Source organism: Arvicola amphibius, chromosome 10 (genome assembly GCF_903992535.2).
Source record: "Arvicola amphibius chromosome 10, mArvAmp1.2, whole genome shotgun sequence".
Classification (NCBI taxonomy): Eukaryota; Metazoa; Chordata; class Mammalia; order Rodentia; family Cricetidae; genus Arvicola; species Arvicola amphibius.
This window is the reverse complement of record NC_052056.1, coordinates 73,960,939-73,986,711: the sequence shown is the minus strand read 5'-3', so window position 1 is coordinate 73,986,711 and position 25,773 is coordinate 73,960,939. Positions and strand designations below refer to the sequence as shown.

At 39.0% G+C, this 25,773-nt stretch overlaps 1 protein-coding gene across 1 annotated transcript; it reads right to left on the bottom strand.

The window, feature by feature from the left end:
* Lamp3 (lysosomal associated membrane protein 3) lies at positions 1-23,813 on the bottom strand. Its single transcript, XM_038344324.1, has 6 exons — positions 23,765-23,813; positions 18,086-18,780; positions 17,117-17,245; positions 14,789-14,846; positions 11,210-11,380; positions 1-134 (listed from the first exon to the last, which is right to left on the bottom strand). Exons 1-6 carry the CDS (start codon positions 23,811-23,813, stop codon positions 1-3), a joined length of 1,236 nt encoding a protein of 411 aa, XP_038200252.1.
* Between the last annotated feature and the right edge of the window lie 1,960 nt (positions 23,814-25,773).

Here is a 25,773-nt window from a genome sequence, read left to right as displayed (position 1 = left end):
TTAGATACTCTGGTATCCCATTGACTGATGCCTTTGCCGGATTTTGTAGAAAGCCAGACCCACAACACAGAGGATGACCACAATGGCCCCGACCACAGGAAGCACAACTGTGTAGTCAGACAAACACTCATCCACTACAAGAGAAAACAAATACAACAGAGCAGGTAAGACTGGGTGATGATGTTACAGGAGGCTGCAGACAGGAATTTAAAATAAATAGGTGAATTAAAAAATATATTTTATGATTAGTACTTTACAATAATGGACTAAAACTCTGTCGCATAAGTCAGTCCTGCCTCTGTCTGTGGTCCCCCTTTATCTATAATAAACCTTCTCCACCATCATACCTGAGAGCAGTCATGTCCTCCTTTTTATTTCTTTTTTTTCATTCAACTAAGAGAGAACTTGGTACCACAAAGTGCACGACTGTTGTGACAGACCTGGGCCATGTTGTTTGGGTAGAGGAGTGTGGAAGAAGTTGGTACTTTGTACTATAAAAACCATTGATATTCAAAGATTAATGGGATGTTCTGGGAGCTGGAAAGAGAATCAGAAAACAATACAGATGACAGAAGTCTGACTCATGAAGTTTTGGATGGAAGCAAAAAGTCTCTTGGGAACATGACATGAAAATTTGAATTAAGAATTTGTGGCTCTGGCTAGCTGGAGATGAAAAATTAACTGTGATTAACAAGAAAACAGGACCATTAAGGAGAAAACTTTCCTTTCCTGGGATAATCTATAGTGGTCTAAAGAATCATCAGTGATGAGAGAGAGAGAGAGAGGGGGGGGGGAGGGAGGGAGGGAGGGAGGGAGGGAGAGAGAGAGAGAGAGAGGTATCATTTAAGTAAAATCTTTTAGGAGTGTTTATTCAGAGTCAGCACACAAAACCTGTAATCGAGAGCAGGCCAAGGCTGTACCTTGTGCTGCCAGCCAAACTTGAAAACATAAAATAGTCTTCTAGGTGTCAAAGTTTTGGGGACTAACTAACTAATATCTAATTTAAGACTCACTCTATGATATGGGACCCATCCCTAACACTATACAGTTAGTTAAAAACCGGAGACTAAGTAGATCATGTACCTAGGGGAAAACCAAATACTACTGTTCTGCTAAAAGAATATAGAAATAAAATTACTCCTAGCAACATTCTGTTATATTCATAGATAAAGGTCTTGCTCATTCATCATCAGAGAAGCTTCTATCTGCAGTAGATAGGAGAAAATAGAGAGACCCACAAATGGAAAATATGGAGAGATGAGAGACAGAGAGAGAGAGAGAGAGAAAGAGAGAGAGAGAGCTTGAAATATGCTAAATGGGATTTTTCATCAAATCCCTCCCCTTGGGGCTCAGAGAACTATGTAGAAAAAAGGAAATGGAAAGACAGTAAGTGCTACAGGGACACATGATACAAAGGAAACAATGTCTTCTTGACAGAACTGGACTGATGCACACATGAATTCACAGAGACTGTGGCAGCATGCACAGGGCCAAGCCAGATGGGGTCACAGCACAGAGAGAGGAAGGAGACACATGTCACATGCCTCCACAAGCCTCCTCCTCCAAGAAACTAGCTCCAATTGTTTGTGAAAGGAAAATCAGTTATCTCTAATGGAGTCTTACAAGGTATACAAACCACACTTAAAAGCAGGCCTCATATCCAGCAGTAGATGACCAATACAAAATAACTCAGTGGCATCTCAGAGGTTTTATTTTTTGTTATTCTTTTCCTTAAAGGTAGGCCTTTGTGTATATGTAGCATACACTTTGTGATTTTATGGTTTGTGGTTTTATAGATTTCTATATGTGCAAATTTTTGTATCTCTGCATCTATGAGTTTCTTGTGCTTTTTCTTTAATTCTTTTTCTTCTGTTTGTTTTTTGTTTGGTTTGGTTTGTTTTATTTTGCCCTATTCCAGTGTATTTGTCTTTATTTAATCTGGTTTTATTTTATTATTGCTATTTTAGATACCTGGTTGTTTTGTTATGAAAGAGAGAAAGAATATGGATTTGGGTGGGAGGGGAGGTAGAAATAAGTGTCTAGGAAGAGTTGAAGGAGGAGGAATCGTAGCCAAATTATAGTGTATAAGAAGATATTTTCAATAGAAAATTAGAAACTAAAAAAAGTGTCTATGGATGATGGTTTTGAAGACATGAAGGAACCATGGACAGCAGCTTGCCATTGGCAACATATGGTAAAGTCACTGTCCCTGAAGAGAGCCCAGCAAAGGCTATGGATGAAGGTACAGTATGGTATGGATGCAGTTGTTGTGCACACTTCAACATTTTAGAGATGCATGGATGACCACCAAGGACAGTAGCATCTGAGGAGTAAAGCCAGCCTGACCCAATGAAACATTTTATGTGTGCTTTGGTACACACCCATTAGAGTGCAGAAGATGGTGTGATTAAGACATCTGGACATTGATCTTCACAATATTTGACTTTTGTTTCTCTTTGATCTGATTGTGATTCTGCTCTGCCTCTTTCCTCCTGGACTAAGAAGGTATGTAACTTACTTTTTTGGAGCCCACAGTAAAGACAGTTTAGAGTTTTAGAGAAATTTCAAATAGTTTCTCTAAAATTTCTACAGACTAGGTTTTTCAGAGAAGATTTGAACTTCTAAAGAAACACTGAATTCTTTAAAGACACTGAACTTTTAAGGTGCTTGAAATTTTTAAACCTTTGGTACTTTGGAAAGTTGGTATTTTTCATCATCTCATTAGATACTGGAAAGTATTCAACAAAATCCAACACCCTTTTATGATAAAGGTCTTGGAGAGATCTGGGAAACATGGAACTTATCTAAACATAATAAATGCAATATACAGCAAGTCAACATTCAACACCAAATTAAATGAAGAGAAACTCAAAGAAATGACATTAATATCAGAAACAAGACAAGGTTGTCCACTCCCTCCATATCTATTCATCATAGTACTTGAAGTTCTAGCTAAAGCAATAAGACAATACAAGGAGATCAAAGGGACATGAATTGAAAAAGAAGTAAAACTTTCTCTATTTTCAGATGATAAGATAGTATTTATAACTGACCCCCAAAAGCCTATGAGGGAACTCCTACAACTGATAAACACTTTTGATAATGTAGCAGGATACAAGATCTTCTCAAAAAAATCGGTAGCCCTCCTATGTACAAATGATAACAGGCTGAGAAAGAAATCAGAGAAACATCCATGTAGTGATATTTCATCTGTATATTAATAAATCAAACTTGCCTTAACTTCAGAGAGTAAAACAGTCAAACTGAACAGCCTTACAGACCAGGCAGTGGGGACACACACCTTTAATACCAGTAGACACACTAATTTGCCATAGAAATCAGACAGTAGTGGTGCACATCTTTAATCCCAGCACTAGAGAGGTCTATAAGATGGGAGGAGGCATCTCTTACACACAGTCTCATTCTGAGATTTCTGAAGTCAGGATCACCATCTCGACTGAGGTAGAGGTAAGAGCCAGTGGCCGGCTGTTTTGCTTTTCTAGCCTTCATGTTGAATCCTAATTTCTGTCTCTGGGTTTTTATTAACCATGATACACATCACCCCTTCCAATAGTCACAAATAACATAAAATTTCTTGTAATACTAACCAAAGAAGTATAAAACCTGTATGAAAAGAACTTTAACTCTTTGAAAAAAAGAAATTGAGTACAATATCCGAAAATGGAAAGATATCCCATCCTCTTGGATAGGTAGGACCAACATAATCAAAATGACATTCTTATAAAAAACAATCTATAGATTCAGTGCAATTCTTATCAAAATCCCAAGACAATTCTTTACAGACCTTGAAAACTATGCTCAATTTTATATGGAAAAAACAAAAAACCCAGGATAGCCCAAACAATTCTGTACAATAAAGGAACGTCCAGAGGCATCATCATCCCTGACTTTAAGCTCTACTATAGAGCTATAGCAATGAAAACAGCCTGATATTGGTATCAAAACAGACAAGTGGACCAATGGAATCAAAGCTAGGACCCTAATATTAGTCCACACACCTATGAACAACTGATTTTTGACCAAGAAGCTAAAAGTATACAATGGAGAAAAGAAATCTTCTTCAACAAATGATGCTGGCATACCTGGTTGTTAGCATGTAGAAGAATAAAGAGAGATCCATGTCTATCCCTATGCACAAAACTTAGTCCAAATGATCCAAGACCTCAACATAAATCCAGTCCCACTGAACCTCATAGAAGAGAAAGTAGAAAGTAGCCTTCAGTGCATGGGCACAGGAAACAACTTCCTAAATATAACATCAGTAGCACAAACACTGAGAGCAACAATTAATAAATGGGACCTCCTGAGACTGAGAAGCTTCTGTAAGGCAAAGACATGGTTAATAAGACAAAAAGGCAGTCTACAGAATGGGGAAAGATCTTCACCAGCCCCATACTGGACAGAAGGTTGATCTCTAAAATATATAAAGAACTCAAGAAAGTAGACATTAAAATAGCCAAATAATCCAATTTTAAAATGGGGTATAGTTCCAAATGGAAATTTTTGACAGAAGCAGCTCAAATGGCTGGAAGATACTAAAGGAATTGCTCAACATCCTTAGCCATCCGGGAAATGCAAATCAAAAAAAACCTCTGAGATACCATCTTACAGCAATCAGAATGGCTAAGATCAAAAACACTATTGACAGCTTATGCTGGAGAGGAAGCCGAGTAAGAGGAACACTCCTCCATTACTGGTGGGAGGACAAACTTGTACATCCACTTTGGAAATCAGTGTGGCAGTTTCTCCAAAGATTGGGTATTATTCTACCTCAAGACCCAGTAATACCACTCTTTAGCATATACCCAAAGGATGCACAATCATGTCACAGGGATATTGTTCAACTATGTTCATAGCAGCATTATTTGTAATAGCCAGAACCTGGAAATAATCTAGATGCCCCTCAACCAAAGAACGGATAAAGAAAGTGTGGTAAATATACACAATGGAGTAGTACTCAGTGATTAAAAAAAATTCCATCTTGAAATTTGCTTGCAAATAGATGGAACTAGAAAAAAACACCCTGGGTGAAGTAACCCAGACCCAGAAAGACAAATATGATATGAACTCACTTCTAAGTGGTTATTAGACATAAAGTAAAGGGTAACCAGCCTATAGTTCATGACACCAGAGAAGCAACGAAACAAGGAGAACCCTAAGAGAGACATACATGGACCCCTTGGAAAGGAAAATAAACAAGTTCTCCTGAGAAAATTGGGAGCAGGTTGGGGGAGGAAGGGCAGACAGGGACGGAGAATGTAGAAGGGGAAGGAGGAGGAGGAGGAGGAGGAGGACGAGGAGGAGGAGGAGGAGGACGAGGAGGAGGAGGAGGAGGAGGAGGAGGAGGAGGAGGAGGAGGAGATGAGGGAATGAGAGAGTTAAGATTGGGAAAGAACAGAGAGGGAGAACAAGGAAAGAGATATCATGTAGGAGCCATAATGGCACTAGGGAGAAATCTGGCACTAGAGAAAATGCCAGAAATCCACAAGGATGACACCAACTAAGGCCCTAAGCAATAGTGGAGAGGGTACTAAACTGGTGTTCCCCTGTAATCAGATTAATGACTACCGTAATTGTCATCATAGAATCTTTATCAAGCAACTAACGGAAGCATATGCAGAGATCCACAACTAAGCTCTGGGCTGAGGTTCTGGAGTCCAGTCAGAAATGGGTTATATTGGGCTGGAGAGATGGCTCAGCGGTTAAGAGCACTGGCTGCTCTTCCAAAGGTTCTGAGTTCAATTCCCAGCAACCACATGGTGGCTCACAACCATCTGTAATGAGGTCTGGTGTCCTCTTCTGGCATGCAGGCATACATGTAGGCAGAATATTGTATATGTAATAAATAAATAAATAAATAAATAAATAAATAAATAAATAAATAGAAATGGGTTATATTTAATCAAGTTCTTTGCCTTAAGATGTCCCATGAGAACCCCAAAACAACCCAGGTTATTGCCAGGGCTATTGCTGGTTATGGTTGTTTGAATAGAATGGCCCCCATTGGCTCAGACATTCGAATGCTTTGTCACCAAGAAGTGGTATTACTTGAAAGGATTAGAAGGGTTAAGAGGTGTGGCCTAATAGGAACAGATGTGGCCTTATTGGAAGATGTCACTAGGAGTGGGCTCTGAGATTTCAAAAGCCCATGCTAGGCTCAGATGCTCTCTCACACACACACACTTTCTCTCTCTCTCTCTCTCTCTCTCTCTCTCTCTCTCTCTCTCTCTCTCTCTCTCTCTCTCTCTTTACAGTTCAGGATATACCTCTCAGCTACTTCTCTAGCACCATGCCTGCCTGCCATCATTATCTCTGCCATGATGATAATGAACTAAGCCTCTGAAACTGTAAGTAAGCCCCAAATTAAACACTTCCTTTATAAGAGATGCTTTGGTCACAGTGTCTATTCACAACAATGAAAAAAGTGACTACAATAGTAGCCTCCAAAAACTGAGATCCATAAAATAAAAAAATGGAGTAGACAAAGCCCCAAATAGACATCTCTTGCCACCAAGTAAAACCTCCAATGCCAGGAACGTATTACTCAGAGCCTTCACCCCTACAGATTAATATTTATGGTACTGGAAGGTGTTCTACATGCTACCAAAGGAGAAAGGCAAACACCAACCCAGTTACACACCCTTTTATCTACAAGAGTAACCTGGTTGCAAGTCATGCTAGTGCAATGGTGGCACAAAACTTGTGGGAGTGAGCAAACACTGTCTGATTTGAGTTAAGGCTATGAGAAGGATCCCATTCTCAGTGTTTCTTGGGTGGCAGAGAACCTGAGATTAGATATCCCAGGAACCTAAAGAAAAAACAAATACTACCATTCTGCCAAATAGCATGACAATAAAATGACTTCTCGTGGCTTTCTTCTATACCCATTGATCCATGCCTTGCTTTGCCATCATCAGAAATGCTTCTTTCTGCTGCAGGCAAAAACAAACAAATACAGAGACCTACAGCCAGACAATATGCAAAGAATGAGAAACCTGGGAAAATGTCTCCATCAAATCCCTCCCCTCAGGACTCAGGGATCTCTGCAGAAGAGGATGCAAAAAGAATGGAAGAGTCATAAGGGATGGAAAGCACAGATGAACCAAGGCAAATCATTATAGCTGTGCATATGAACTCATGGAGACTGAGACAGCATGCACATGGACTGCAAGGGCCTGGACCATATGGTGTCCTAGAAATGAAAGGAGGAGTGGATATATTCCCATCCTTAAGCCAGAAACCATCTCCAGTCAAAAGCCACTTGCAAAAAAACTTAGATTTTTTTCACTGGGGAAACAAACCACTCTTAAGGATAGGCTTGATGTCCAGGAGCAGATGGCCAACAGAAAATGAATTCAACATCTTTGCAGGTTCTTTGCCTCATAATATAAGTTAGAAATTAATTTTAACCTTACAGGTCCTTTGTGGATATATTACGGCTTCCAGTTGGAGGTTTCTTTGGGGGATTCTTATGTATGTGTGTCTGTATCTATATGTGTTTCTTGTGCCTTTTCTGTGGCTCTTTGTCTTGCTTGTTTTGTCATATTCTGATTTGTTTGATTTTGGTTTATCTTGTTGTATTGTATCATTTCATAGTATATCATATTATAGTGTATTATTATTCCTTAGATGCCTATTTCTTTTTTAAAGGTCCCCGGGTTTGGATCTGGAAGGGAGGAGTAAGGAAGTGAAACTGGGAGGATTAGAGGGGGGAAGAAACCATAATCAGAATATATTGTATGAAAAAAATTATTTCCAGCAAAATAAAAAATAATGAATCTAATGCAGCCCAACATATTAATCTTTGATTTTAGTTCCTAGAACTGTGAAAACATAAACTTCTATTTCTTAAGACATCCAGCCTGTGGCATTTTGCTATGGTATGCCTAGCAAAGCAATAACCTCATTCTTTAGCTTCAATGTAGTCTTACATTTCCTGCAGTGGTTCTACCAGTGGCCGTGCACTTTATTTTCATTTTGCTCACACTTAAGCATGTCAATCCAGAAATTCAATTTTCTTGGATAAAATATGAGTGACTTATATTAGTTATCACCATTGTACTGGAACTCTGTCAATGAATTCCTTGAGGTTTGGGAAATAGCTATGGGCTCAAGTCATCCTGTTGTTTGGTATGACTCACAGCTCACTTCCTTCCATTCCTATGTTTGCTCTTTCTATTTTCTATCCTTGGTTTGAAAAGGAAGACTATGAAGCAAACAATTCTTACTTATTCCAAACAGAAGGGGGCACCAACAGAATCCTATCCACTTGTTGAAAGTTTTGTAGAGTGGGTGTTATGTATAGTGAATGAGAAGAGGAAAACAGAATTGGGATCCTGCATCAGCTGATCCTCTACTCTGTACTGAAGAAAATAAGCAAAACTGTGAGAAATGAACACATCCAAGTATTGATATAAAAGCTATTCAAGTAAAGCCCCTCCTTTTTATGACTACTGGGAAGTTCATTTAAGTTAACATGGAGAACAGTTTATGCTGGTGGGGATAGATAACAGAAGTCTATCAACTGAAAGAAGTTGTTGAAGATGGTAGAAATGAAAATTATAATTTTACAAAACACCTTATTACTCTATTCTTCATGATAAGCTCTGCCTCTTGTTCCCATCTGGTGCAGATACCACTTCCACAAAATAGATTAAAGTCTAATGTGGTAGTTCTTTAAGATGACTAGTTGCCCCGCAGATCAACACCTCCCACTCTGGTCTGCAGAACTTTAGAAGGGCCCTTGATATTGCGTAGCTGGAGCCTAAAGAAAAAGTGTTTAACAGAGGTCAAATGAGGTCACATCTCTCCAAGCCAAGTGTGTGCTAATACCTGAATCACTTAGGAGAACGCCAGGCCCTCACATTTACTTTTTCATCAACATCTCCTGTGTTAGAAGGAAATGGGTGTTTCTGAGTACTCTGGGTATGTTTAGGGGCTCTTCAGGCTCTCTTGAGTCTTCCAGATGCTTCCCTCAAAAATGTAGAAAGAGCTAAGACACTTTCAGGAACAAGTGCATTTCATAAATGAGTGGTAATCATGAAATAGTTGCCAAATTGCATAAACTTCCTGCTAAAAATAAGGAGTAAGAATATGGAAAATATAAAATTTTCCTTCTTTAATCCACCCCTCACTATCAGCATTGTGTTAATCTTGATCTCTTTGAGTACTCATGGTCTTGTACATATGTTTTTTAAATTCCATTCACATAGTAGCTTTAAAAAAATGGCTGTTTCTGGTAAAAAAAAATGTAGTGTTCACAGAATGACATTTATTTTTCCACTTGATCATCATTTAAAAAAATAAATTACAAAATCTAGGAATGAGGAGTTGGAGTGACTAAAACAGAATTCTTTTGGTGACATAATAGTAGGGGTGTGAAAGTTTAGTGAAAAGGGGAAGCAGGGAAAGAGTAAAGAAGCATTGCTCTCTTGCCCAGGGTCTCTTTCATTGATGATGTCTGGTTTCTTTCCTTTGATGATGTTTTCTTTCTCTTATACATCTGCCTATGAGCATTAGTAATGGTATCCAGACATGGGAAAAGTTTTATCCTCCAGACCTTTCCTGCTTCACAGAGGTTCTTCACAAGTAAACAAGCAAGTATCTGCCTTATGTTGAAGCCAAATGATTAGTGTTAGAGATTTTTCAAATTTTCATGGTGAATTTGCAAAGAAATAAATATTTCCTAGACATCAGACCCTCTAAGACCAGCCTTCCACAGCTTAGCTGTAGTGACGCCTACTTACATGAACCCTATGGCAATGGCATCAAGCAGAAGCAGAAACTCAAAGACTCAGAGAAAACCTTCAAAGACACAGGATCCAACACAAACAACACCTGAATTCTTTGCCTAATGAGAAGAAGTTTGTTTTTTTTTTCTGACACATTTTTAGTTTTAGAATGGAACCCAAAGTAAAATTCATATCAGAAGTTCGCACAGAGCCTCTATTCACAATGCTTGAAAAGTAATTTACAATGTGTTTTTAGTTCCTCTAACACAGTTATTTTATTTGAAGTTTATAATCCTTCTGGTCAAATGTAGAAGTCTTAGTAACACTGTTTTCAGACATGAAAAACGGTTGTGATTTGAATAAGTATGGCTCCCATAGGCTCATATATTTAAATGTTTAGTCATTGGTGCATGGCTCTGTTTGAGAAGGATTAAAAGGATTAGGAGATGTGGCCTTACTGGAGAAGATATGCCTTATTGGGGTGAATGTGGCCTTGGTGGAGAAAGTACATCACTGAAGATTGTCTTTGAGGCTTCAAAAGCCCATGGCAAACCCAAGTTCTCTCTCTTTCTCTCTCTGTTGCCTATGAATCAGGATGTAAAGCTCTCAATTCAAGGGCCATGCCTACCTGTGTGCCACCATGCTCCACATTACAATGATAATAGACTAACCCTCTGAAACACTTAAATGCCTTTTTTCATGAGTTGCTGTGGTCTCGTGTCTCTTCGCAGCAGAAGAACAGTGACTAAGACAAGAGCTTTTCTAAAAAGTGACTTGCCTTGGCCTGGCCTTCATCTAAGTGCTAGTTTCCATCCCTTAAAGTACCAGGAAAGTTCTGTGTAGTAGTTCAAAAGCAAAGAAAATATCAGGTAAGAACTAAACTGGCTATGAAGAAATGTTCAATGAAATGCCTTATGTTCCAGAAAAAAAAGTACCCCCACAGAATTTACTTCCTTCTTGAATGTGGAAAAATACATCCTGTTTTTTCCTCTTTGCAGGTGTGAAGAATCTATTATGAAATTTTAAAGAAAAAAATCTCTTAATGAAGATGCTTAAAGTGTTCTCTAAACATTTTGGAGTTTAGCCTTTAACAGCATTTACAAGATGTGCCCACAATGCTCCCTTAGTGTGTGTGTGTGTGTGTGTGTGTGTGTGTATGTGTGTGTGTTTCATCAGTTAATAGTCATCCTACTGGAGTAAGATAGTGGACATGTATTTAGTTGTGTGTGTGTCATATACATATATGTATATGTGTGTCATATATATACATGATATATATCATATCTATACCATATGTGACATATATACCATATACTAGCATAACCCTTAGAGCTTCAGGGTTATTTTATTACAATAAGTCATGTGCTCTTGTCTTTTAGCAGATTCAGAATTAATAAACCTTGGAACTGACCTTGGGTTTCTGAAGGCTTCTTGTGACTTAAGGATGGTTAACTTACCGTTTCCAAAGCTGTCTCCTTCAAAATCAAAGGCTTGGAGATGGATGTTCATTGTTTTCATTTGAAGCTGAGCTGACAGTTGGATGCTCTGCTCACTCACACACTTGAAGGAATGCCCAACTACTGTCTCAAAAAGCATCATAGTATGTTTCATGCCCTGGTAAGTCTTCTCTGAGAAGAAAAAATAAAATGTGATATATTCAAAAATCCTGACATTATCAGTTGAGTTCCAGGTGCTATGGGCCTGCTCATGTATTGCTATACATTAGTCACCTTCCTTCAGGTGATGTGCCCTTGGAGTTCTGCCATCTTTTCTTCATGAAAACAACATTCTAGGTATGCAAGTCTTTTCTGTAGCCCTGGTTGGAATTTATGTGAAATGATGGCAACAGTGAACTGAGTGCTTTTCCTCTGGGTTCCTCCACATTGTTGGAGACAGAGTTGTCACTTCCCAAGGCTATAGAGAGTTTCCTAAACCTTGAGGAAGAGAACATTGTTCTAACACATATAGTGCATGAGAGTGAGTCAGAACAAACACAGACAAGTCCACAAATGGAGCATCTGCAAACTGTGAGACTCGATCAGTCCAGGAAACACACTCCAGGAGGGAAGCTGCACCCATCCTTGGAAATGTATCCCACTCCTTCTGTTTGCTGTCCAGGAAAGGGACCCGCTAGTTATGTCATTATACCCTTTCCAAAAAGGTTGTTAAGGCAGATGGGGCTAAGCATAAGACAAACTTCATTTGCTCCAGTCGGCACTCACAAAACATTCTTCTAATCATGCTGTGCCTTCATGAATGACAAAAATATTTCATGGGTCAGAGTGCCAAAGTGTCTTGTCTGTTTGTCAGTTACAGTAAAGAATAATCTCACAAAAATTAACAAGTTTGAAAAAAAGAAAATAAAGTTAACAAGCTGGCCTGAAACGATGTACTAAATTATCTGTTTATACTATACTGCTGCATCATGGGATGTATGACCTGCCTATCCATATCTGTCTGTCTATCCTGGGTATCCAATTGCTGTCATCCACATTAACATTAGCCTGCCATCAGTACTGTAGTGATAATGAATTACCATTACTAATACTAGCACCAGCACCACACTGACATGAAAACCATCATTACTATATCTACTGTTCCACATGCTAATAATGCTGAACCCTTGATCATATGAACCTAGAACTGGTTTCCCCATCTGTTAGCCTCAACACTAATTTCTACTCTAATATTCATTTCCTACATTCTTTAAGAGTTGACCACCCTCCCACTGGCTAAATCTGGTCCATCCCTAGCAATAACATTAAGCAATTTCTAATAGCACTCACAATGCTTATTCTCTAGCCTAGATGAGACAGGTGTTAAGTTAACACATCTGAAAATCGGTTGTCAGTTGTAACATTTCTATTTACACTTCACCAGCATAACTGACAAAATCCTCTTGAGGAACTACATAAGATATAACAAATAGTTTAAATAGGCTTTGCCCACACGGTTTCCTTTCTTAGCAAATTTCATTAGTGGGAGATGATGTTTAAACCAATCAAATGATAACACTTTGAAAAGAAGAAAAAATTCAAAGCCAGTAACTGGCACAGTAGAGGAGCTCTATACAAATGTGTATCTAAGGCTAGACATTTTGGGGAAGTAGCTGAGGCCCTCTGTAGAGCTGGTAGATTCATTTAGGAGCATTATCTCTCTAAACGTGAACATTTGTAAAAAATTTTTAAACATGCTCCACTATGGGTAATTTTTCATGAGAGAACTAAAAGGAATTTTCATAAGTGCTAATTTGATACCCCATTTCTTTAACCCAAATCCCCTCATGATATATTTATATACTTTAGAATAAAATCTCAAGTCATTAGTTTACCTGCCCATAAGCCCTACATGCCCTGGACTGTCCATCTCTGGGACCGCATCTGTTATGCGTTCACTCTCTAGAGCACATTAGTACCCTGCTATTCCTAAGCTGCTGTGGTGGTTTGACTAAGAATGTCCCCTATGAGCTCAGATAATTGAATATTTTGTCTTCAGTTGGCATCACTGCTTGTGGGTGTGGCCTTGGGGGAAGTACATCACTCTGGATGGACATAGAGTTTGCAAAAGTTTTCAAAACTTCTGAATTTTCAGGAACTCTCTCTCTCTCTCTCTCTCTCTCTCTCTCTCTCTCTCTCTCTCTCTCTCTCTCTCTCTCTCTCTCTCTCTCTCTCCCTCTGTGTCTCTGTCTGTGTGTGTGTGTGTGTGTCTCTCTCTCTTTCTCCTCTCATTTCTCTGCCTTGGCTTACAGATTAAGATGTAAATTCTCTGTTTCTTGCCCCATACTCCAGTCACCATGCCTGCCTGCTGCCCCGCTTTTCTGTCATGATACTGATACTAATGAACTCTTATGTCTTTGAAAAAATAAGCCAAATAAACCCTTCCTTCTATAAGTTACCTTAGTCATAAAGCTTCACTGCAACAGTGGAAAAGCAATGAATACAGCTACCTTAGCAAGCTCACTCCTGAAGACCCATGCATCTTTCACTATTGTCATCTGGAAAAGTTGCCTCTAACCAGGTATCCACACATGGAGATAATGGAGAGACTGTGATCAAACCTCATATCTTTCAAAGCAGTGTTTCTTCTCTGGAGGCCTCCCAAAGGGCACACAAAATAGCTCTCCTTCCTCTGACATTCTGGTTTGGGTTTCTCCCTAGAATTCATTACCACTTAAGAATGTAGTTTCACAGCAAAGAAAGAAGGAAGGACAAAAGAAAGGAAGGGAGGAAGGAAGGAAGGGAAGGAGGAAGGAAGGAACGAACGAACGAATGAACAAACGAACAAACTCTTGACTATTGAGGTTGCCATAGTAACTCTTCACTGGAACATGGTTTGGTCCTATCCTAACTCAACTCCTTTATCTCAGACTTTTCTGCTCCCAATATTTAGAACATATTGTCTAGTCTGTTGGTTTAGATTATGGGCTTCACTTTCATAAGCCAGTTTCCATTCTTCAAAATTTGAGGTTTAAAGGGGTATTAGATTATCTGCTTTTAGGATTTTATCTATAGAGATATAGTTGAAAAAGTAGGAATACTCATCTGTTTTAATTTGTTTTTATTTTTTTTTAAAAAAAGAGAATAAAAACAAAGAGAAAGGAAAAAAAGAATGTAGTTTCACATAGCTGTGTATGGTGCACTTCCTTCTGGAATAGAAGCTCCACTCTGACAAATCTTATCAGTTTGGATAATTATGACTCCTCAGTGTCTAACACAGACAGAGAGAGCATGGTACCTTGCTATCTCATATTTTTGTAGACTAATATACAATTCAGAGTATGGAATAAATTGCACTCCAACAACAAATTAGTTTAAAGGGTACTGGACTTGCAATTTCCAAAATAAGAATTGCCAATATAATCTAGACCATCATCCTCTATGATCAGATAACCTGAGGTACATATATGTTGTGAATTCCCCCAAAACATTATTTTATTATAGACTATTTTCTTGTTGTTTAAGAAAAAACAGCATCAACATGTATCGGCGTCAATGACAGAAGCAAAGCAGTGATATAACCGTTGCTGTCTTACTAACCTGTATTTGAGATAGTCAAATAGGCTCCTACTTCACTGATATAATATGAGGTTTCTTCCTGTAAAACAGCAATGTGTTAAACTTTGGGGAATCTCCATTTTTATATCTATAATCTTGGCTATTAAGTCCTTGATATGAGAGCTAGAGCATATGTTTGTGCTAGTCAAAATTATATTTGAAAAATTCAACAAAAGTAAACATATCACACAATAAATGAAATAGATGATGAATGACTCCTGGACCTAGGTTTCTCCATTTCTTATTTGTTGCTAGAGCCTGAAACTAAAGTTCCACCAGAAGAATTTCAGTGTTTCCAAGTTTCCAAAATGCAATTACATCTGAAAGACAAATAGGAATGGTTAATGAGGATGAAGGGAATTAACTTAGACTACCCATGCTCAAGAATACATTGGATAGAGTTTGAGGGCTTCATCAATCCTCTGGAGAAAATAAAACAAACAAAATTTTATATAAATTTCCCTGGGTAGATGTCAATTGGTCTAGAAAGTTAAATAGATTCGTGCTTTCAGATTAGTTAAATTGACCACCAAAAATGAGAAGACTACAATTTTCTGGAATCCACATCTTAGTCCCACATTTATGTGGGGGTTTTCATTTTGAGAGAAAAAAATACTTCACAATAGCCTTACAATCCTTTGAAAGACTGGAGGCACAGAATGCACAAGCAAATTTAATTTGGGTATGAAAAGCTCAATTTAAAAGTAAATTTGTGTATCTGTTTGGTGATGAGAATTAAATCCAGGGTCTCATGTATAACAGGTGTATACTCTACCACTGAGCTATTATGTCCTTAAGCCCTTTCTATTTTTCAAAGTTAGTGATTCATATTGCTATTACCAGAAAGGGGTAACAATAATGATAGTGTAACCAAAATCGGAATATAAAATAAAATTACTTCAAAAGTTTCACATTTAATCATGAAATAATTATAAATACATTGTAGTCCATATCTCTGTTTGCTAAACCCAACCAAAATTAACTTGTCTTTAACATGTCCTCCATGTCAGACATTGTACAAGGCAGAAGACCTGGCTCCCCTATGAAGCACTCCATCTCATCAGTCTTAGAGGCAAGTAGAACACACTCGGGCCATCTAATTTACTTTAGGAGAAAGTATCTATGGCCCATGTCCTGTCTGGGTTGCTTTTATGTTTCATCTATTCATATTATTCTTTACCTGGGACTTATTTCAGCATAAAAGAGACCTTTACTTCTGCATTCATAGTCCAGGCTACAAGACCCCCTGCCTGAGCTGGCTTTAATCCCAGCATTTCAGAAGCAGAGGTGGGCAGGTCTCTATGAATTTGAGGCCAATATGATCTACATAGTGAGTTCCAGGCCAGTCGAGGCTACATAGTAAGAGCCTATCCCAACCCCTTCCAAAATAAAGAACCCTACTGTATAGCAAAGGTAAAGAGAGGAACTGTTGAAGGGTTTTAAGTTTGGGAATATGGTGGATGCTGTGTTTATAAAAGTCAGAGTAAATTGTCTCATGATTTCCATTTTACAGATTAAGAAATATCCTCCAAGTAGCTTGTGCACATGCAGTTGGTACGGACTCCATAGTGGCATAAGTTCCTTTCTGGACAGTGGCATGACCAGGTTCATCTGTTTGACTTTCCCCCAGATATCTGTCCATGGTAATCACTTCAATATAGTAGGCAGCAGTTGAATAGTCACCGTGTTGTCTGCAATGCATATGCTCTCATAGAAATTATCCCTTTTCTCATTTTTAAGTAATAAAATAGAAGTTAAACAGATTAAGGTTTCCTGCTTACTACCACAAAACTAATCAGTGACAGAGTCAAATTTACAGCTGACCTTAATGACAAAGCTTTTTCCACTCTACTTGATGTCTCTATTTCCTGTGAGAAAAACTCGGAGCCTTTCTAGTCTCTGGGCATTAGAAAGAACGCATTTTGGTATTTGATGTTGGTTTTAGAATAACCCCATTTATCTGGTGTCCATTGGGAATTTCCACAAATCTTTTCACCCCTGCTACTTCCTCCTTGAGTATCTGCAAAGGACACTGGTGACTAGACCCCCAATAAAGCTAAGGCTTTCCTGAGAGGAACTGAAACACTTCTTGTACTGGTTAGAGGAGGCTGAAGAAGAAGGCAAACACAATGTCAACACTTCCTTCCTCTCCCTCCAAAGCTCCTTATTCTTATCTGAAAAGATTTCAAGAGATTCTTGTGTACTTCTGCCAGATCCTAGCTTGAAATTTAGAACTGAAGTACTGGCACTAGAATGAGGAGAGGTCAATCCATGCTAGAGCCAGTCAGTGGGGTGAAATTCATGCCTCACCTTAATAAATGTGACATTCACTGATCCACCTTGGAAATCCAAGAAGAGGTTGGACTTTTGAGAGCCACATTTCCCAGATACATGGGTTAGTTTGGGGTCAATGTTGAAGTGTCTCTGAGTTGCAAAATCCTAAACCAAATAAGATAGATCCATTCAGTAAGACAGCAGGGGAAAAAAACCTCAAGCCAAGTCAGAGCCCCAGAAGTTCACGCTACTAAATGAGTAATAAATAAATGGATATTCATTTGAGACCCACACATTCCCCTGGTGGATGACACCCTCTTACTTCCAAGCATATGCCTAAAAGATTTCTTAGAAGAAATTCTCCCCTGATAGGGACATCTTAATGAGTAACTCATAGGAGGTAAATTATATGGAATTCAGTTTTTGTTCAGTTCAATTATTGAAAAGTGATAGAGGGGGGAGTTTGTATTCTAAAGTACTTCTACCTCAAATATAATTTATGATGGCTCCTTTGTAAGTAAAATGTTTCGTATAACCCCTTTCCCTAATGTGCTTGTTAACTTATATTTTTGTATTGATGTCGCAGTGGACTGAAACCATGGGGAACATCAGATTCCAACATCTCATGTCAGAAAGGAATTGAGGCTGGGAAGGCATGCAGAGAAACAAGGCCAGGCTGTGACTGTTATTCAGCTTCTCTAATATTGGCAATGCTGGCTCCAAGTAAGAAGTATACATACTGAAGTTCTCTCTGCCTTCTCTATTTTACTTTTCTTTTGGAACACATTCCTTTATGATACAGAACACTGGAAAGATGAGCCCACAGCTAGTTACCTGTCTCACCTAAAGAAGTGGAAGTGATGTAGAGAACTGCTCTTCTCTGCCTTGTAAAAGCTGCGCATGAAGGGGTGTGCCACCACTACCCAGAAAGAACTGCTCATTCTCAAGAAAACAGTTCCAGTCAGACTTTGAAGATAGCGTTATCTTCCAATGACCCCAACTTACCGAATCCTTTCCTTGAACAATCAGCGCTAATCCCATCTCTGCTTTTATACAGAGCCTGCTTCCATTTAGGACTTCATACGTTCCAGTTTTAGCTGGTGACAACTGGGTTGCAAGAGTGGGCCCAGGAACTACGGGAGGAGTGGAGATTGGTGAGCTGTCCTTGTGTGTAGGTACTAATGTTCCTGAGACATAGGTGAGTGGAGTTGGCTTCTCATTGGTTGTGCTTTTGTGTGAAGCTGTGAAAAATGTTTTGGGGAGGGTAGTCTGACCACCAAGCTGTGTAGTTCTCCTAATTATATGGTTGACAGTAGATATACTAGCTCCAGTTGTATGAATTGGCAAATGTGCAATTGAACTAGGGCCAATGGTACCTTCAGTAGATGAAGCAGTCACATTTGAGTTACTAGGTCTGACTAAGGTGTAGTTAACTGGGCTGCTGGGTATAAGATTTTTTGTGGTTACTGGAATTACTGCTTTGATTGTTGTGTGAGCTGTGTTTTCAGAGGTGGAGGTTTCAGCAGTTAATTGAGTGTGATCATCCCTTGATCTTGCTACTAATGTTACATGATGTGTTTCATTAGTCAGCTGTAGGAGAGGTTTTGTTGTGGTCTGTCCTGTTGCTATTGAAGTATATTGAAGATAGCCTCTGATTTTTGGAAGATCTTTTTCTCTTATTTGATGGCCATGTAAAATTACTGCAAATTAAGAAAGCAAAAATGTTATAAGCACTAGACAAATGCTTACAAGTTCCCTCCTCCATTCCCATTTTAATGCGCTTATAAGTAAACCAGTATTCACAGTTTCACATTTGGGGAAAACTTCCAAAAGTTGCAACAATGAAGTGAAGAACACCAAAGACTCCAGTGCCAGGCCATCATTGTAATATTTTTGTTTACACATGTGTTTTTACATGTTTATGACTGTATTCCATACATGTAACCCCTTCATCTGCATAGGTTTTAGTACCAATGAACACCACAGTGATAATGTTCAACTGTGAAATAAAAAGGAAGTCATAAAATGCCCTGGAATAAACAGTGGCTGTGATTATTTTATAGCTTGAGGCAGCAGTAGAGATTTATATGGTTTGAGATTGTTCATGGAATCATGTAATTCCAAGATGAAATAAGTCTCACAAACTATTTAGTTTCAACCATAATTTAATGGATAAATTATGTCTACTTGAAATATATTTATGCAATCTATGCTTAATTGCTGTGAATAACGAGAGATTTTCTCACAAGATAGTCCCTTTCATATTATTTTTTCTAAATATAGACAAACTTCTATTATTTTCTTGATCTTTTGAGCAATCCAATCTTTATTAACTAAGAAAAGATCAAGGTGTAATAGCTCTGGTCCTTCATGTTTTGGTTTAAATGTTTTGGTTGCTCTTCAGAGTATCTTCCCTTTTTCCTCCTTATATAAAATGGCTCCATCACCATGGTTCTCCATCTAGTGATACAGTCATTGTTTCAGCTTCACCTATCACATCTTGTACTCACATATGGGGAAAGTATCCAGATATTTACTGATCATGTTGACAGTAGGTTGTAGAATTCCTTCCTTTAAGAAATGTTCACTTGCTAGTTTGTTGGTTATGCATCTCACTCACTAGACTAAAAACCTAAAGTCGAGAACTGTGTGCATAGTTTACCACAAGTGCCTGTGCATAAAAAGTGTTCAGGAGCTATGAGCTGGATGAGTGAGTAAAAGAAGATGCTAGTGTTAGAGACATTCTAGAGTTGTTATAATGCTCAAACAAGTTTGTTTCTTTGAAAACCTTCAGGACCATTGAGTATATAGTGACTGCTCTTGACACAAATTCTCTCCAAGAATATTTTAAGGAGTTTAAGACCTCTGTCTCTTTTCTTCCAGATTCTATCCTTTCTTCTTTCTAAGTATATGTAAACCCAGAGAAGTAAACAAAATTCTAAGACTGGCCCCTGGAAACTTTTTGATAAGATGTGCTGGGAAACAGCTCTGTCCCTTCAAACTTCTTGGTCCTACTAAATTTACGCAGACATTTATGCAGGAGCTGTAGTAGTTGACTCTGGGCTGAGATTTGGGAAAAAATGCAAAGAGAAGAAACATAGCTTTACCCTGGTATTTATGAAATCCTTGAGTTTATAACAGTCAATATAGTCTATAGGAATCTTTAGGTCTTCTTCTTCCATTCAATATATTTTAAGTGGTTAATTTTTCTATATTAATAGGTAACAACAAAACCCTCAGCGCTTATGCTACTGAGGATCAAATCCAAGGCTTTGTATATGCCAGGCAAACATTTTACTACTGAGCTATATTCCATACCCATAACACTCTCCAACTACTGGACACATTCTACATGGTGGCTTCAAACCAAAGATGCTTCTTCATCTTATCACAGAAACACTTGCTCAACCATGTTCACTGCTGCTCTATTCATAATAATCAGAAATTTTAAACAACCTAGATGTCCCTCAACAGAATAATGGTTAAAAAACATGGTACACTTACAAAATTCAGCAGTTTAATTAAATTCACAGGTAAATGGATGTAACTAGAAAAAAAATAAAACATACTCCACGAGGAATCCCAGACCCAAACAATCCAAGCTATTGTCAAGACTAGCAGTTTCTGAGCTCGTGAAAGCTCATAGACTCTGGACTTTGGGAGCCTGCATAGGATGGGCCTAGGCACTCGCTCTGCATGTGTGAGGCTATTGTGTAGCTTGGTCTGATTGTGAGACTTTTAGCAGTAAGATCATGCCCTGTCCCTGGAGTGTCTAGCTGCCTTTTGGGAACATATTCCCCATGCTGGATTGCCCACACAGCTTTGGGGTAGAGCAGGAGGAGGAGCTTGGCCCTGCCAAAACCTGATGTGCCATGTTTGGTTAACACCCATGGGAGGCCTGTCCCTTTCTAAATGAAGATGGAGGAGGAGTGGATGGTGACGGGGCCATATGGGAGGCTGCAGGATGGGGCAGGAGGAGAAGAGGAAGGAGAAACTGGTTAGTTGAGAAAATAAATGAAAATTTTTCTTTTAAAAAAGACTTGAGGTTTTTTTCTCTTTCTAACTGACAACAAGGCCTCATTACCGAAAACGAAACCTACACAACTCATTGAACATGGAGAAATCAAGCTAGTGCATACATAGAACCATCACCCCATGGGCTAGTGTCTTTGGTGCAGGACACTACTCTGCATACTAAATTTAAAAAAGAAACATAAACATTAATCCAGCCACAAACCCTTAGATCAACAATGTCCTGCCTGAAATATATATAGGCCAATGGTGGCACAAAGCTCATATGCGGGAGTAATGAACCAACATCTTTTTTGACTTATGGCCAACTCCATGAGATAGAACCCATACCCAAAACTGCTTGGGTGACCAAGACCCAGATACTAGATAGCATAGGGACCTAGGATAAAATCAAATACTACTGTTCTAAAAAAAAAAAGCAATAAAAATGACTCCTAATAACATTCTGCTCTACCCTTAGTTCCTTGCTCAAACTTCATTAGAAAAGCTTCTTCCTGCAGCAGATGGGAACAAATACAGAGACCCACAGCCGGACTATGTCCAGAGTGAGACACCTTGGAACACTCAACCATAATTTTCTTCCATCGAATCCCTTCCCTCAGGGATCAGAGAGCCCTGTGAAAGAGGAGGTAGCAAGAGTGTAAGAGTAGGAAGAGACTGAGGACAGCAAGAAAACAAGGCCCTCTAATTCAACACAAGAAAAGCTTATATGAACTCAGAAACTGAAGCAGCATGCACAGGCCTGCATGGGTCTATACCAGGTCTTTGGCTAAGTATTATGACTTCAGGTTTAGTTATTTTATTGAGTTCCTGAGTGTGCAAATAAGTGACTTCCTAGTTCTTGCATCTTCTCTTGGGTTTTTTTCCTTCTATTGATTTATTTTGTCCAACTTTGCTGTGGTAGTTTTCTCTAGTTATATTTATATTTTTAAATGAATGGGTAAATGAATGAATGAATGAATGAATGAATGAATGAAAACCTAATCCCTTGGGTAAAAATTAAGTGCTGAACTGTTATTTATACTTGCTGGAAAAATGAAAAGAACTTTTCTCCTCTAGAGTGACACTGGGGATATCAACCACTCCAAGACAGGCTTCACATTTAGAAGCAGTTGACCAACATATCATGCAATGCAGTTTTTTACTGTACTTATATTTGGTTACAGTTTGGTGAGTTATCATTGTTTTTATTGTTTCCTTTTCTTTGGGGTGTGGTTTTATTTTATTTGTTTTGTGAGCTGTTGTTGTATTGGGCCTTTGTTTGTTTTTTAAGAAAGAACTTAAAGTTGTGTAGGTAAGGAGGAGGAGATGATCTGGAATAACTTTGGAGAGGAGATGAATATGATCAAAATATAAGTAAATTTAAAAATTGTTTTAAATAATAAAAAAGTGATGGCACCCAATCTCAAAAGGAAAAAGAATCCATCCCTCACGTAAGGACTAGCCAATAATATATACACATAAGCAAACAAATGTATAACACTGAGAAAAGAAAACATGAAATGATAGTTTAAAAAGACAAAAGGTTTACTAATGTGTCCACAGAACAAAAGATGGGAAGGTGCTGCCTCCAAAACCCAGCCTCTTCTTCCTCAGCAATGAAACCTTGACTATAAGCTGAGCCTGAGTTTTGTGGAGTAAAAGAATCCTTCATCCTACTTTTTCTTCTAGCTGGGTAAGAGTATGTTCATAGGTAGCAATTTTTGCTTTTTATATTAGCTTAAAACAATAAGTTTTGGGGGGTTTTCCACGGTGCTAGTGACTGATCCAATGCTAAGCCAACACTATCGTTGCCCTATATCTCCAAACCAAGTCACTTCATTTATGTATTTCTGAGAACATGAAAATATAATCCTGAAAGAATGCCACAAACAAAACTACATGTATTAAGGCAGCTGCCCTGATGCTTCACGCAGCTTCCATAATATCCGTGTAACATCTAAAGCCCCTGTGTCCTCCACTAGAACATTTCAGCAGTGCGGTGTAGACTGTGTTGGTGGTCTTACAAGCTAAATTCCGTGGTTCTGGAAGAAATTGGAAATTAGTTGGTACAGCAGAAAAGAACAAGAACCCAATAGAACTCAATATCTTGGGTATAAAATACTCAGTGGAGAGTAGGTACTTAAGGCAGTCAGTAATTAATCTAAGCTGGGCCTCCCAGGCAACCTTTCTGAGTTGGTTGTACAATAACAATATTTTAGTAACCTTTTGGATGCCTGAATTTACACTTTCTAAATTGCTGTAACTGGTCAGATGACAGCAATGTATTTTTGAATGTCATGGTTTACATAAAATAAACAGCAGTAGATAACAGCTCCGATTGCTAGCCCTGGTCCAATTATCCTAAATTAAGATGATTTTTATAAACTCACATTGATCTATAATATCAATGTGGGTGCCTAAGACAATGTCTTCTGGGGTTGATACCCATTCTAGTTCACAGAAATTCTACTCAAATCATAAAGGCCCTTTGGGAAAAAAAAAAAAAGGTGGTCCCTGCCTGTGCACCATAACAGCTTTTAAATGTCATCACAATAAATACCTGGAGGAACAGAAACCATATCACTTTAGGTCCAGGGCACAGACAAGCATTTGGATTTAAAAGAACTAGATAAAGCATGGCCACCACAGAAAATGGGCTATGTCACTTACCATCCAGGGACAGGAAGAGCATGGCCACCGCAGAGAGCTGCCCAGGCATGACAGGCGAGCTTGGCTGAGCACAGAGGAACCTTGTGAACTGCAGGAATGGAGTCAGTTTCAGAGCAGGTGCACAGAACAGTAGGAACGTCAAACTCCCCGCCCTTTGTCCACTTGTGGTAGAGACGCTGATCTCACTCGCATGGAGAGAAGTAGCTAATAGAGCTAAGGATCGTGCTGCACGGTGAGGGAAACCACAGGCAGCTCACAGTGGCAAAGTAAGCACTTGCCTCTTCCTGGAGTGTTTGTGGGAGGTGAAGGTGTGGGTGGGGCCTGGCAAGGGTGAAGGGCAGCAGAAATCATTTCTCCAAAAAAGGTGGCAGATCTGTGGCAGCGCCTGGCCTATGACTTTGCTCTCCTCTTTATGTAACACCTTGAGGACTTTCCTGTAAGCCCTTGTCAGCCAGTTCTTCAGGCACGAGGTTGAGCAGCAGTTCTAGAACGCTTTCTCTGTGTATGATGCATGCCAGTGTGGTGTTCATAGCTGCCTCCCTTGGAACCTTGTGGGAAATAGGGACATGGGGAGCTGAATCTGGCTCTGGCCGTTCACCAGATGAATTACACTGGTGACTTTTTGTTGAGAGTATACTGATATGAAAATATAGACAAACTTATTGGTGTTTCTCACAATGTTAGGATCTGTTGAATAACAACAAATTCACACATGGGTTCAGTGGTAGCTATCTGCCAGGTGTTTCTGCTTTGCTTGGGTTCTTTATTCCAATCTTAATTTTTAATATTAAATCAGATCACTCACACTGCCATGCCTCATAGAGAGAGAGAGAGAGGGAGAGAGAGAGAGAGAGAGAGACAGAGACAGAGACAGAGACAGAGAAAGAGAACTATGGAATACCTATGAAAAGCTAAGAGGTCACAACAGAGTTAAAGAATTTTTGGAAATAAATGATTTTCTTCCCATTTTAATCTGTTCTATATATTTATTACTAAAATCTAAAATGGCAAAATTTCCTTTATTGAAAATTTCTGAAAACTAGAAAAATCCAATGATACACTCTATTTTTTACCTCCTAACCAAATTACCCTAAATTCTATTTATATTCTTTCAAGTTTGTGTATTTCATCTCAAATTTGAGGCTTCTAAAGTCACAAAATAATTAAGACTCACCTGTGCTTCTTTGGATCAAATTAAAACAAGAAGTTAAATTGAAGTCATATGCACTCAAACTGCATATTCCATACAGATCACTGGGGATAAATCAGGAAGTGAGCCCAGCACCAGAGAAATGAACAGTATCAGAGAACTTATACACAGATTATTCAAAATGACTGCTGTACTGTTTGATATTTTTTTTTTTGCTCTTTTTTTGGTTTCTTTAATTTTTTTTCTCATTTTTTTATTCAAGATTTCCATCTCCTCCCCTTCTCCTCCCCCTTCCCTCCCCTCCCTTTCACCCATACCCCCACTCCATATCACCATAGAACCTTCACCTGGCATTGGATGGAGAAAATGACAGAGCCCCACATAGGAGCACCAGACTGAGCTCTCAAGGTCCTGATGAGGAGCAAAAGGAGGGAGATCATGAGCAAGGAAGCCAGGACCGCGAGGAGTGCTTTTACCCATTGAGACGGTGGGACAGATCTAACGGGAGACCACCAAGTCCAGTCGGAATGGGACTGATGGAACAGGGGACCAAACCGGACTCTCTGAATGTGGCTGACGGTGGAGGAGGACTGAGAAACCAAGGACAATGGCAATGAACATGAACTCTACAGCATGGACGGGCTCACTGTGAGCCTTGTCAGTTTGGTTGCTCACCTTCCTGGACTTAGGGGGAGCTGGGAGGACCTTGAACTAAACATAGTGAAGGGAACCCTGATGGCTCTTTGTCTTTGGAGAGGGGTTGAGTGATATTTTTTAAAAAGCTTTCACATCTATTGTCTGGCATCAGCAGCAGTAAATGACCGTGTGAGATTTAGGTCTAAATTGAGTCTGTCTTTTT